This window comes from Harpia harpyja, chromosome 6 (genome assembly GCF_026419915.1).
Source record: "Harpia harpyja isolate bHarHar1 chromosome 6, bHarHar1 primary haplotype, whole genome shotgun sequence".
Lineage (NCBI taxonomy): Eukaryota > Metazoa > Chordata > Aves > Accipitriformes > Accipitridae > Harpia > Harpia harpyja.
The window spans coordinates 22,689,215-22,704,387 of NC_068945.1; the positions used below are offsets into that span (position 1 = coordinate 22,689,215).

The 15,173-nt window shown below is 38.8% G+C and overlaps 1 protein-coding gene across 11 annotated transcripts in view; it reads left to right on the forward strand.

Moving 5' to 3' along the window:
* Nucleotides 1-15,173, forward strand: part of MYBPC1 (myosin binding protein C1) — an 80,664-nt gene that overhangs the window by 50,727 nt on the left and 14,764 nt on the right. For 6 of the 11 annotated variants that reach the window (XM_052790395.1, XM_052790397.1, XM_052790394.1 and 3 more), the window contains 11 exons: nt 236-398; nt 1,661-1,767; nt 3,018-3,151; nt 4,286-4,442; nt 5,108-5,212; nt 5,844-6,032; nt 7,514-7,648; nt 11,175-11,243; nt 12,341-12,508; nt 12,993-13,081; nt 14,461-14,656. In XM_052790395.1, coding sequence (XP_052646355.1) covers nt 236-398; nt 1,661-1,767; nt 3,018-3,151; nt 4,286-4,442; nt 5,108-5,212; nt 5,844-6,032; nt 7,514-7,648; nt 11,175-11,243; nt 12,341-12,508; nt 12,993-13,081; nt 14,461-14,656 — 1,512 coding nt within the window. Of the gene's footprint in view, nt 1-235; nt 399-1,660; nt 1,768-3,017; nt 3,152-4,285; nt 4,443-5,107; nt 5,213-5,843; nt 6,033-7,513; nt 7,653-7,727; nt 7,802-11,174; nt 11,244-12,340; nt 12,509-12,992; nt 13,082-14,460; nt 14,657-15,173 lie in introns of all 11 variants that reach the window. The other 5 variants (XM_052790404.1, XM_052790399.1, XM_052790403.1 and 2 more) reach the window with 2 other exon arrangements.

Genomic DNA, 15,173 nt, shown 5'->3' on the forward strand with positions numbered 1-15,173 from the left:
GTTTCCCCAGATCCAGTATTTTGGATCACCCTTTCTAAGGCATCATACTACATGAAAAGAGGTTAATTTATGTGGCTTACATGTACATATTACTGGTATTTCGACTTGAGAACTTTATTACTGGAGACTTTTTTCTGATTTGAAGACTGTTGTGATGGCTAGTAGCAGCTCTGTGACAGGATCATGAGCTATTGTTTGATATTAGCATTAAAATCTCTGCTTTTTTTTTCCTAAGTGAGACCACTGAAGATATCACTTGCACTAGAAGACCAGACTGTGAGGCTTGGACAGGAAATCCACCTGAAGTGTGAGATATCTGAGAACGTGGAAGGGAAATGGTACAAAAATGGGCAACTGATCGAAGCTAGTGACCGTGTAAAGCTTTATCACAAAGGAAGGTAAGCCTGTTGCGTCTTGACTTGACTTTTGATGGAATGACACTGTAGACCAGTATGTGGGTTACTTCACTGAAAATTATCTAGTAATCAAGCCTAACCTCTGCCCCTCAAACATATTTACTTTTATCATCATAAAAGCCGTGTTTCCTTGCCCCCTTTCATCTCATGTCTTTTGGCTGTGGAGGACAATAATCAAATCCTTGATCCATCTAAGTTCAAGCTATTAATTTTTCTTGACATTGCTGTTGGTGTTAGTATGGGATATTAAGTAGTAAAGTAAAATAATTGTTAGACATTATTAAAAATATATAGCTTTTGAATGTCTGTTTTCTGATGGCTTCTGTTTGTGTCAATTCAGACCATGTATCTCTGCCCACGCAAAGTATGTAGAGATATCAGGTCCCTTTGCATTTATAATCTGCCCTTTTTCATGGAAAGTTTGTCAGTTTAAAAAAAAAAACAAAAACAAAACAAAGCCAGGGCCTACCTTTACCTACATCCCCTTCACTTCAGCTTAGCAAACCAAGCATACAGCTGGGAACCGCACTTGTGAAGATGCTCCTAACCAGGCTATGAAATGTTTGCAGTGACTCCATAACGCTTGCTAAGTCGCAGTAAGGGACAAGTGCCAGCTGTGCAATGACCCCTTGCTTTGACATAAGGTGAAGGAGCTCCCCACAACCCATGTAGGCCCAGAGGGTGAGATGAGGGAAAGGGGAGCAGGAAGGGCCCAGAGGTGAGTCCTACCTTGAACAAAGCTTAGCCACACCAGGTCATAGGAGAGCAAAAATATCATCATACTGGAGGACGCAGTTAGCTAGTAAGAGCAGAATATGCTTCACCGACCCATTTCTTCATTCTGGCAAATGAATAGCAGGTTGGATCGTGTCACAAAGATGGTCAGAATATTCCAACAATAGGATCACCTAAAGATTTCTTCCTGAACAACTAAACTACAATCCAATGGCGGCAGCACAGAATCCCTGTGTCAAACAGATTATGCTTGTGTATTTTTCTACTTCTGTGTTCAAACAAAAAGTATTAGAATTGGTTACACTATTTGGTGTTTGTCTCAATAATATTTTGTACAAATCACACAGTATTTAATCAGCTAAAATACCACTAAGCAGCCAGCAAAGGATTTTTTGTCAGTAATTTTACACACTTGCACAGATCTCCTAAACTTTTCACGGATTTTTCCTTATAGCTTCAAGCAGACTTCGAAAATAATTTACATTGATTTCTTTTTCAATTTTTCACAGAATCCACAGATTTGTTATAGCAAGCGCTGCTGTTGATGATGAGGGTGAATACATGTTTGTACCAGATGCCTATAATATTAATATTCCATGCAAAGTACATGTTGTGGGTAAGTATATGGCACAATGACTTATATATAACATCTCTTTCTCTGACCTTTGGAAATTAAAAGCAGTGTGAAATACCCTTGATTACAATCAGTTTGTTTCCTCTGAGCAGACATCTACCAGAGAAAACAGACCTGCTGCTTTGGCAAAGTGCAAGTGAGCTGGTCAGAGCGCACTTTGCCTGTGCTCAGGATCTGCTTATAGTTTACAAGCTTGGGGGAGCTCCCAGGGAAGGCTTCTTGATGTTGAATTCCCAAACCTAAACCACTATTAAGAGTATGTGTAAAACACCTGTTGCTACCCTATTTTCAGATATACAGTGTTGTCTTCTTTGAAGAACTGGCTTGCTAACAATGCAAAATGTGACATAGTTTGGTAAAAGATTAGTAGAATAGGTACATATTTACCTATTTCCTAAATACGTTAAATGATATCTACAGAGCGAAATGTTTCTGGCCAGCTTTTATTCACTCAGCAAAACATAAGGCTTGTTAATGATACCAGTCTTTCAAACAAAAATAAAACAAGGCATTGACTCTTCCCACAACAATACCTCACTGGCTTTTAACTGCAACCAGCAACTTGGAAGTCCAAAGGTGAGCAATATGAATGACCAAACTTTTAGAAAGTTTGTTCTGTAATTGAAGCTGAAAGAAGTGGGACATCTGTGTTAAAAAAAAGTATTGGCAAGGTTTAGGGAGAATGAAGACGGAAAGGGTACTGCAGGAGTATGCCCAGCAATATAATTTCCAATACATTAAAAAAGTTGTAAGAGGATATTCATCAGTTGTTCTCCATGCACATGGGGTACAATAAAAGTGACCATTTCATTTTCAGAAAAAGGATTTGGATTAAGAAAACTTTTAAACTGTAAGAACAGTGATGTCTGAAGTGTGGTAAAAGGTGTTGTAGAAAGCCTGCAATGGAAATTCTGAAGAGCCACTTAGAGGAAATCTCTCTCAGAAGTTACTTGAATATACATAATTCTGTCTCAGGAAGATAGATTTTTTTGTTTGGTCTTACTATTCCAAAATTTCTATGGTGCCATGATTTATTTTTCATCAAACAACTATTTTCTTAAAAAGAAATTTTCTTCACAAATTTTCTTCTGAACAAAAAATCAGTTGACTAAAAATACCAGGAAAATACAAAGCATAGAGCACATTTCTCTATGTTGCAGACCTGTGCCAGGTCACTGAACTCTCAGAGTGGCAGCCACAGGGCAAATCTGGACAATCTCTCCTTTTTTCAGATCCTCCTAAACTTCACCTGGATGGTCTTGGGGAAGGTAACACTGTGACAGTAGTGGCAGGAAGCAAACTACGACTTGAAATCCCCATCACTGGCGAGCCAACTCCAAAAGTCATGTGGAGTAAAGGCGACAAGGTACATTGTCATTATACACGTTTCTTTAGCTTAACAAGGGGCCTTGTCCTTCAAAAAATAAACTTTAGCCATGTGAAGACATTGATTTTAATGGCAGAAAATAAGGAGAAGATGCATTTTACCTGAAAAGGCCTCCTTGCTCAAAAATGAAGGGTAAAATGGATAAATATTATTTAGTATCTTTTGGGTCTTTTTGAGGAAAGGTTGAAATTAACGAAGGAAAAAAATATGGGTTTGCTATAAATAAATTGTAAAGGAGAGGGACATACGAGATGCAGAAGAAAACTAGTGAAAATCTACAAAATCGCTACTTCTTCTGTACATACCGCCCAGACTGGCTGCCAGGTTTTGACAGGAAGACATGGGATGGTCTGGTTTTGGAAAATGAATGATAAATTCTGATAGAGTGTCAAGTCTCAAATGAAACAATAGGTTGGGCAATTGGTGTCTTGAATCTGGTGTCTTAATGCAAAACTTTGCACAGATCAGTCCCTGGCTGTGTAATACCAAAAAGCCACTTTTCACATTTAAATTTTTATTGTGGTACATGGAAGCTGGAACATGTTATTATTACTGGATTTGTCAGAACTATCTGGTCAAATCTCTGAGTACTATTTTTCAAATATTAATTGTAGTATCACCACTGTGAACTTGTCCAAATAGGGAATTATTCTAGGAGAGCTCTTACTCCAAAATATGTGCCAGCAATCTGTGAGGACAAACTACTGATCATTCTAATCACTCTGACCTTTCAACTGAACTAATTATATTTTGACCTGACTTATGGGAGAATCCACTACTGTCTTTCCATCAAATTAATGACAAGTAATGTTGACAAAAGCATGTTCTTGCTCACAGGACAAGTAAGCCTAGTGCCTCTTCCTTTGAGATGCAATGGCTGAACTGATTACCAAACACTTACCATATTTTAAAGTTATTTATTTGTCCCTCAGTTATTTTGTCATTTTTGTGATCATTAGGTGACTGAAATTCTGAGCTTTAGCATGTTTTTTCTTACAGTTGCTTCAGTATTTTTGCTGGTGCCCTGTACTGCATTTGGATTTTCATTTTTGAGCATTTTTATTCTCAAATCCAGAAAAGGTGACTTTTCCCTCTGCTTACTTTGATTCCTAGTGGATCACAGACAGTGGAAGAATACGGGCAGAAACATACCCAGACAGCAGCTGTCTGGTCATTGATGCAGCTGAGAGGGAAGATTCAGGTCCTTTCAGAATAATGTTAAAGAATGAGGCTGGAGAGGACACAGCTCTAATCAACATTAAAGTGGTCGGTAAGTCATGTGGAACAGTGCACGTGAGCCATGTCTTTTAGCACAGCCCTTTTCAATAAATACTCCTTTAAGAACCCTATTTTTCTGCACCCCAACAGGAGACAAATTCTTCTTCCCGTATCTGAAGGGTCACTTGCGTAGATGCTGACCTCCCTAGCTACCAAACTGTGGTAGATTCTCAGAAAACTTTCATTTCCCTGTTTGTCCCCATTTTCAGGTGTGGAATTGAGACGCAAGGATACTAAGGTCCACTGTTACTGAAGGACACAGGAGCTTAGCACGGGATTTAAGTAGAAGTTAATTATCACCCCACTGCCACCTCACGCTGCAGGGATCAAACTTATGCAGCTGCCTCAGGCTGCCCTTAACACTCTCTGTTCTCCGTTCCCCATATGGCTGTGGGCTCTGTCTTACCACATGCCCTCAAGTGCCTCTCAAGTGTCTTGACTGTGCTGAAAAGTTTGGCATTTATCCCTTCCTAACCACCTGCCAGGATCCAGAGAGACCTTCTTTCTCTCTCTCTCCTCATTAGGAACTCCTGTTGCACTTCAAAAACTATTCAGATTTATTTCTTATTTGACATTTTTTATTTCAACCTATGTGAAAAGAAGAAAGTTTGGGGTTTGGGGTTTTTTTTAAAATAATATTTACTTTGTTTACAACAGATGTTCCTGATCCTCCTCAGGCACCAAATGTGACTGAGGTGGGTGAAGACTGGTGTACTATGACCTGGGAACCTCCGGCAAATGATGGTGGATCACCCATCTTAGGTACATACTTTCCTTTTTTTTGTGGTGATGCTCTAACATAGACAAAAGAAACAAACACTCAAAAATGGACACCGTAGGATCAGAGTTTAGCTCAGGCCCTGGAGAGTTGGATAATCCAGTTGCAAGGATGTCCTGCCCAGTCTTCGACTTTATCAGATACCTGTTTTTCTAATGCTTTGTGATTTCTCATTTTGTATGTTGCCACATTATCAGTCTCCCTGCCTGAAAGACAACCTCTTATAATACCAAACTTTGGACAGTTAGCCTGTTTGAGTGTTAGGAGGAATTTCAGAAACAATTTACTGAGTAAATTGGAACATCTTCTAATACACTGAACTAACAGGAAAGTCAGAGGGGCTCAGAGGCCAGCAGAATCAGGCCCTTTTCACTCTGAACTAAATACAGAGGTGGTGTAAGTGAAGCCCCAAAAAAGCTCGTACGTGGCCATGAAAGCCAAAGTGGTGCCAGGTAGCTTGAAATGGGAAAAATTTAACAATAACACCTAAAGCACTCTGAGGCGAGAAAGGGATATTGAGGAGCATCCAGAAAAAATGCCATTGGGCAGTCAAAAAATAGACCCCTCACTATTGAGCTTTATGCCACCACTTACTAAAATTTGTTTTGTCAATAGGATATTTCATTGAAAGGAAAAAGAAACAAAGCTCCAGGTGGATGAGGCTGAATTTTGAACTGTGTAAAGAAACAACTTTTGAGCCAAAGAAGATGATTGAAGGAGTTGCTTATGAGGTCCGTGTATTTGCTGTTAATGCAATAGGCATTTCCAAACCAAGTATGCCTTCAAAGTCCTTTGTTCCTTTAGGTAAGTAATCAAGAGCATAGGGATAGGCAAGCATTTAGAAAATTATCACTAATACTTTATTACAGTCATCTAACTACACAACTGTAGTTCTTATTGCACTTGTGTTGCTCAGGACCCGTCTTTATTAGGTGCTGCATAAATTATGTATCTATCCCTGAAGGATTTGTAGTCTTTTATAAACAAGAAACAAGGATGTATAGACAGAAAAACGGTGCACTACAATAAAACAGTGACATGCTATAGATGAGCCTGATACGGTCAATATTATGGTCAATATGTTTTAAGGACCAGAAATAGTAGTTCCACGTTTTTGTGTATCATAGGTACCTCCTGAGTCAATATTCAAACTATTGGCAGCCAAACCGGCAATTTAGAGAATTGATAAAGATGATGGATTATAGTCTTGGTTGTTTTATGTGTCTTTCTCCTGCTAAAAGTTCAGTCAGGCATTGGCTTTTGACCAAAAATGGTCAGGAAAAGTGACCAGAAGTCTAAAGATCACTATTTGCAGGCTGTACTGTATGAAAATGAGACTTTATTTCATGTTTCACTACTTAGGCTTGCTGATACATAGTAGCTTGCAATTTAAAAAGGTACAAGTATTCACAAATAATCCATACGTTTCCATTTAAAAAAAAAAAAATCACAGGTATACAATCTATCATAAAGGTAGAAATCTATGGAAAAAAATTAAGTGAATAGAAATCTATGGAAAAAAATTAAGTGAATTTGCCCAATATTGCAATAAATCATATGATAAGATATATTTGAATAGTCCCTAAATTCACTCTATGCCTCATGGATCTCCCTTAGCTGAAGCAGGGCCTTTTTTCCCAGAAAGGGATCACATATTTTCAATGTCCTTTTGCAGACAATCCAGATTAGGCTAGGTCATATTTTATACTATTCTCTATATAATCTTATTGATTTATATTAATGTAACAGCTAGAGGGCCTTGTCATTGACCTAGTGACAGATTAATTTGGTGGCCTTTTCATAGGAAGAAACAGACTTTCAAACTATTGTGACAACTACAAGTCCCCGTAAAAGAAAGGTGTCTTGTTCCGTAGGCCAGCAAAGGTTCCCACCTTGCTCAGCGGCACCCCCACGATGCAGAGGAGGAGGAAGAAGGTGGCTGTAATTGCTACAGCACCCTCTCCTCCTGCCAGAAATTACCTGCTGCTGTAGAATACGTTACTCACAACTTCTCTGCTCCACCTTCCACCTCTCTTTGTCCTTCTCACTCCTCAGCAGGAGGAATTTAACTCTGGGTTAGGCTGTGAGCAGATCTGGGATGAGGTACCTGCTTCTCCTAGTTTGGTCCTAATTGGGAAAGATGTGCCAGGGATGATTGGAAATACCTGCTAGGCAGGGTTTAGCTTGCCACCTATGATGCTAAATTAGAGGAATGCACACCATAAATGTAAACTTTTAATTGTAACCCAGTTTTCTGCCTTCTCCCCTCTGCCTGCTTGCTTCAGCTGTTACCAGTCCACCAACTCTCCTGGCAGTGGATAGCGTGACTGATACCTCTGTTACGATGAAATGGAGGCCACCGGACCACATCGGAGCGGCAGGGTTAGACGGCTATGTTGTAGAGTACTGCTTTGAAGGAAGTAAGTGACAACGACTGTGGTATGTTACTCATAGTGAAAGTAGGTGAGACTTTCTCCATTTTTTCTCTACGGGTATCAGGTGCTCTCACTTTAAGGCAGAGACTAATCAGTCAGAAAACCTCAAGCAGCAGGGTTTGGTTCAGGCTTCCTTAGGTTTGTATTCCAGATCCCACTCATTGATTGTAGTTTAACCCATCTTACTTCTGATCTGAAATCCAAATCAAAAGCCAGGTAATCTGTTGTAGTGTACCAAGTACCGTGTTAATCGCTATCCTCTTTTTTGTGCTAAATGAAGAGTCGACGCAGTAAAGAGTGGATGGATGAATGAATAGGAAGTAATGAATGGCTATAAGTGTGGTCCAAAATATGTGCAGGTTGGCTGGGTTTTAGGGACAGGAGGTCCTCAGTGTGGTAATCTCTATCTTGACATATTACTAATTGGCTACTTCAAGTGCCAGTTCCCAATACTGAGGACAGGCGGCCTCTCCCATAGCTGGCTGTAGAAGTTACCTAGGCATGCAAAGTTCCTGTCTGGATATTAAATTTCTCCTATGTTTCAGTGTAGTTAGATACAGGATCTTTAACTATGTCCATCTGAGACATAAATCTATACAGAACTGAAGGAGAAAGATAAAGATGAAAGAGACTGAATAAACTTAGGAGCGTAAAGTAACAAGGAATAGCGAAATACAATATATATTTTACAAGTAGACTCTTTGGTGATCAAGCAGCAGAAACTTAGTATTTTCCAGCAGATTTTCTTCTGAATTGGCATCAAATGAAGTCTATTTCAAAAAGTAAAATCCACCAACACCTGGGTAAGTATCAAATAGCCTGGAGTGGTATGTGCAATAGCCTCTGTGGGCAAATGCCAATCAGTGGGACTCCAGCAGTGTTGTGTATTTGGTTGAATGGGACACAGTTCTCTTCAGCTCTGCTAGCTGCTGCTCTTAACTGCACTGTAAATCAAGTGATGAGTTGGACACATATTTTCATCAAGGCGTTGATTTCAATGAAAGCTTTTCATGAATGCAGTCCACAGCCTGGAGACAAGAGGTAGAGGATAGAACTTGTCATTCACACTGTCACGTGTTTCAGATTCAGACAATCCAGGAAAACAGTAGTTCACAAAAGTGGTCAGATACCACAGGAGCAGAGTGCCCTCAGCTCTCACTCAGGCGAGTGGGAAAGGGAGTGAAGAAGAACCACTGGCTTTTCTCAGGAGCACTCAGCGTCTTGTAGTATTGAGCTGAATATCTGTAAAGGAGCAGGAACAGACTGCAAGAAGCTCAGAGGTCTGGAGAAGATTACCTGAAGGCAGACACAGCTGGAATGGTAGGAAGGGTTTTCCTTGTATATTGGGAGGGAGCTGTGGGAACAGCTCAGAACGGGTAAGCATGCAGTCTTGCGTCAAGATGCAGCATTCCTATAATGTTTCCATTGCACAGGCAAGATGTACGGGAATATAAAGGGGACTGTCAATGTGAGGACTTCAGTGTATATTATGTACATTATGTTCTGTTTAGTATTGGTAGGATGGCGGGAAAAAGTTAAAAGTGCTTGTACTATGCTACTGTCATAAACCTCTTGACATTACAGTATGCGATATCCAAATTAGGTGCCAAGAGAGGATGAGAAATACATATATACGCTAATGCAAACTGAGGTTTTCAGAGGAATCTTCCAAATCTACCTTTTAAGGACTATTAGACAGAAGATCATTGTATACCTGTTGAATGGAACAAATTCTTTACTTTTTTTTTTCAGATAGGTTTAAAACATATGAAGATACAACAAAATGGCAGTCAAGTCTGTCATTTATTGTTACCCACCTCAGTTAAAATACAATGGGTACAATGTATTTTATGTAGCTTTCTGAGTGTTTATGTATATCTATATATGCCTCATATATGCATATACATCTATATATACACAATTGTCATTATTTATGTATATATGTTATGAAAATGGTTAGGAAGAAGCAAGCTTAGTAGAAAATACCAATTAAAAAAGACTTGTTATTGGAATATACATCCTTTTCTCTGTGTTCAGCCCTTTTTTTCTTTCTTGCAATATTGCAGTGCCTCCTTTTCTCAGCCCTTTCAGTGCCTGTTCTGCCTCAAACTAATTTCTTCTATAATGTTTAATAACTCTTTTTAATTTCAAGGTACTTTTTATGACTGTCTATATTCATTCTGCTGTTCCTTTCTTTTAGTTATCTGTTTGTAAACTCATTTGTCTTTACCTTCTCCATTCTTTCATCGTTGTCACTGAAGTAGTTTTAAAGTGGGCTTTTTTGAGTCTTCCTTATCATAGCAATCACTAGAAGAAATCACAAACTGAAAATAGAAAGACAAAATATATATATAATTATAATTTAGAAGAATCATGTACCATGAGCATTGGTTTGGCTTTGTGAAAATTGGTATTTCCCTTTAGTCTGAACCTCATAGCCTGATTAACATGGTGGGCTCTTGGACTTCCTTAACCATGGTAGCACCTTTGACAGCTCTGTGTATATTACTGAATTGGAGTCTCATCATGAGTATCTGGATCTGGCATTGCATAGGTGCAAGTAACATGAATATAGAACTCCTCAGGGTTAGTTTACAACATCCAACTTGAACTTCTTGCTGTGGTGATGTGGAGTAGACCAAATCTTGTTGACACTGGAGAAGTCAATTCCTAGTAATGTATGCTGCCGGCTGGTTCTTGTGTGACATTTCAAGGGTAGTCTGATGAGCTTGGCCCTAGGTTTCCCTAGGACATTGTGTTTATCTGCCTTTAAAGGTCCATTGTACCTGCAGATGTTCTGTTTTCATAGTTAGTAAATAAGCACTTCAGACTCTCTGTTCGCTGAGATCTTTGCCAGTGTACCCATCCAGGACCATGCACAGATACTAGAATAGTATTTTTATTATCCCAAAAATAGCCAGGTCCAGGATTCCAGGAAATCCAGGGCAGTGCTAGCTTGGCCCAGGAAATAAAGCCTTAGTGATTACATTCTATCTGTCATCATCCATGGTTTTGGCCTTCTTTTCTTTCTATGTTGCCTTTAGCTAAATGTGTTCTCTTCCTCTGTTTCCCCAAGTTTTTTTCCAAGACTTCTCCTTTCCTGTCTCTCTTACTCAGAATTCTTCTCTGAATTTCTTCTCTCTTCTATGATGTGTTTTCTTCTCCTACACTTTCTCCCATCATCATTTTTTTTCATTTCTCTCTTCCAAATGTTCCTTTTGTCTCTTTCTTTTCATCTTTCCAGGGCTGTGATCAGGCCCAAAGAAAAAACCCCAACCTTATCTTCCCCTCTTCCTTTATCCTTTAGCTTTCCTGTGAGCATCATGTGTAACTGTTCTTCAATCTAGATGCTCTCTTCCCATCTCTTTCCCCCCTGCAGTCTCCCTAAATATGGGTCCTCTAAATCTTTAAAGCCCAGCATCTATCTTTGCATACTTACTAACAGGAATTGCTAACCACTGACAAAATGCTCCATCTGTGTGAAAGTGGGTGTCTCTGATTAATTTTAAAGATGGATTCTCACAAGGTATATCGACAGATCTGTCTGAGGAATTGGTGGAGCCACCTTTTAACCTGGAAGGTACAGTATTCAACAAAGGATATACATCTTTAACGAAAGAAAAACTCTCTTCATAAAAGTAAAGATAAATTTCTGAGAGTGAGTTTTAGGGGCAACAGTCTACAGAATTTGCTGTAGTACATGTATAAGGGGGGGGGGGGTGCTAGGGAAACAGTCATTGACTGCAATCCTCTTCTACTAGAAGCTGAAAGAAGCAGCTTGAAGGAGACCTTAATCCCTAAAAGTAAGACACACAGTTATGAAAATGTACTACAGTATTGCGCTCTAAGTCTGCAGGGCTCTCTAGTTTATAATAGTTCTCTTGTCTTCTGTGCCGATTTTATAATGCTATCTTTATATGGTGTGGAAAGTATTGATACTGACTTGCTACTGCATAAATCTGACTCGAAACGTCAAGGCGTCAGCAGTGTTATAGCAATCTATGTTTGGAGGACAGGGTGGGAGAGAAAGTATCATTGGTAATTGAAGCTTTTCTGAAAGACTGTACTCTTATGATCACTCTATGGATTACGTGCGACTGCCTAGGGGTAGGATAAAAAATGCAAGAATGCTGTAGTTATGTGAATAATTCTGACAGCCTTACTTTTTTAAAGGCATGAGGAGAGATGGCATTTCATTGCAATTTGTAAATATTCTGTGTTTCTGTCATCCCTGCACTCTCAGTGGTACTTTCAAGGGAACTCAGTACTGGTTGAAATTAATTGTAAAACCCATTTCCCTCCAAGGAAGCTGTTAAAGCAATGATGAGTGCTTTTGGAAATATACTCTATGTCCCCCTTGTTTTCTATCAGCCAAATTTAATAATTAATCAGTTTTCTCTCTGGTACAGTTAAATGATAGACACATTCTAAAAACATTTATTTCTCTAAGTATAAATATATAATCAGCAGAAACCCTTTAAGGTTTGAAACATTCTTCCTACATATGAAAGTGAATCAATATCATGTTATCGCATAATTAGAAAAACAAAATAGAGGTATTCATTAGAATATAATGAATCTATTACTGTTCTGTAATATTCCTCATCTGTGCAGTGGATGTATTTCTAATTCCCTATTCTTTTGATTCGTCCTCCCATCCTCTTTGCCCTAAACTAGCTGATGAATGGATCGTGGCTAACCCGGAGCTGACAGACAAAACGAAGTTTACTATCAATGGCCTGCCGACTGGCTCGAAAATCCTTGTGAGAGTAAAAGCTGTGAATGCTGCTGGTGAAAGTGAGCCCAGGTACCACCCACAGCCTATTTTAGTCAAGGAAGTGGTAGGTAAGATCCTCCTGCTACACTCACCCACAAATACGCTCTGCTTCCATACTTAGTTCTGTTTTTTTAAGGCTAATACTTACTTGTTGGAAACTGATGATATGGCCTTACAAAGCCATTGTGCAGTGGCTAGAAATCATGAAACCATCTTTAAAAATATTCATAATTCTTTTTATTTGTTTTATTTCTAAGCCTTTATTGCTCAGGCTTTCAAGGCTTTTTTTCTGCAGAACTTGAACTTGATGTTGCTTTTTTTTAAGTTGTGCTGTTTCTCGCCTCTTCCTACCACCATAGCATTTGGTGTTACAAAAACCGATGGTGTACTGAATGTAACATTGTAGGACCAAGAAATTTAAAATACCTCATTCATTAGTCACTTCTGGGAATTGTAGACCACACAGTCTCCTATTTATAGTGATGCCTGCCAGTGCTGTCTCAGTTAGAAAAGAAGATAAAAGTCAAACACAAGCTTTTGGCTTTTTTTCAGAACCTCCAAAGATTCGTCTACCAAGACACTTAAAACAAACCTATACTCGAAGAGTTGGAGAAACTGTGAATCTCGTTATTCCTTTCCAGGTAAGAACTAAAAACACTGACAGGAAAATACTCTATTTTTCTTACACTGCTGCTTTTTAACTTATTTCTGTATAAATTTGGTAGGCCGGTGTGTTAAGCAGATGTGGAAGCACACTGAAGTACATAGGTGCTTGAAAGCTTTTGCTTTGACATCTCAAAGAAATGATGTTAAGCCAATTAATGAATTGGGTAACTAGCTCAGGCAGACTGATTTGTCATCTGTCATCCACAGGACACTTATAAATCCTCACAGTAGACATTACATGTGAGATAAATAATCTCTAGCACAATGCAAAATGGTTACACTGGCAGTAGTTAGAAAGGGTATCAAGGGTGGGACTGTAGCATTTAATCATTTTCTTGTCATGAGAGAGGAAAAGGGAGGGGAAGAGTGAGCAGTTTCACTCTCTCCTATAGAAACTGTAACTTTTAAATTCTTGAGATCACAGCTGTAATATGACTATTTCCAAGGATATAGCATGTTTTGCCACAGCATTGTGTTAACCTACAACACTGACTGCCTCTCTACTTACAGGGTCCTTATTCTTCTGAATACAAGAATTACAGCAGAATTCATTTCTATTTCATGTCTGCACACCTAAAGATACTGGGTGGGCATGATCTGGCTTCTACAAGGCTGTTAAAAGCCTGATAAAAGCTTGATCAGCAATACACTGCAAGGTACACTGCTCTTGAGAAATTCAAGGAATATTCTATGGTTATTCTCTAAGATAAGGCATTCAAAAAGGCGTGAGATTACACTTTTTGGACAGCATCTACAAATTGTTTGCCTCTGGAAGGCAAATCCCACGGTAAAGCAGATAGAATTCACTCTGATTTAAGTACCTAAATCGTGCATTACTAGGCCTACAAAAATGGCACAGAAAAGACGTCAACCCAGCCTACCTAACAAGTATTCCAACTGCTTTTGCAATGAAAGAAGAGAGTTTGGGATCCCTGGAGGACTTTCCTCTTTCACTGGCAGTGTACAGAATGTAGGCACTTCCAGAGGGTGAAATATTTTGTTTGGCATTTTCTGGTTTTTTCACCTTTTTATTCTAGAAAACTGGAAATTAATTGTCGAATTTAGCCAGAAAGTTAATTGTGCAATTTAGCCAGAAAGTTAATTGTCCGATTTAGCCAGAATTTGCAAATATTTTCAGTCTCCTGAAAAAAAAAGAAAAAAAGAAAGAAAACTGCATTTTAGGTCAATTAATATGATTGCATCTCATATGCTGTATGATTTAAGAAGGAATTCTCAGTTTCTTTCAGGATGGTTTTTACTTCCCATTTGAGGAAAATGGGAAATAAACCCATTTTCTCTCCCATCCTTTTCTTTCCCCAATATCATATACAAATTGTTTCCTGGATTCTTACAGGGAAGACCAAGGGCAAAAGTATCATGGCAGAAAAATGGTTCTCCAATTGACAAGAACCAAATCAACATCCGCAACACTGAAAATGACACTATCATCTTCATCCGAAAGGCAGAAAGGAGCCACTCTGGAGAATATAACATGAAAGTGGAAGTAGAGAACTTGGAGGACAAAGCTACGATAGATATTCAGATTGTTGGTATGTTTTGAGAAACAGAAATAAATGCATGCCAGAGAAGCAGACTCCAGCCATTCCAAGGCTATAGGAAAACAGAGGAATCCCAAAGAGCATCTTTCTCGACAGTGATAACTCTCCACGTCCACTTACTTGGCTATAGATTTGTGGTCTCTAAGTAAAGCTCCCTACACAATGGCAGGTGCTTGATGGAACATGTCAGTCCCTTTTTTTTCACTGTTATGCTTTTCATGTTCTTGTCTATCCAGGATGCAAGCTTTTTCCTGTTGAGTCATATCCATAGCCAGAAATGGTAGTAAATTCATAGTAACTTTGTCACAAGTGTAATGTGAAAGAAATCCTGAATGTTGAAAGTACATGGAAGTAGGAAAGACAGACAAGAAAACACATTTACTTTTTGGTTTTACCAATCTATTTTTTTACATAATAGGCAAAACTGGTAGCACAGCCTTTATAATGATTGTCTGACTTTGTCTTTTAGGAACATATCTTCAACTGTTTTAACTTTCCCAAAATATGA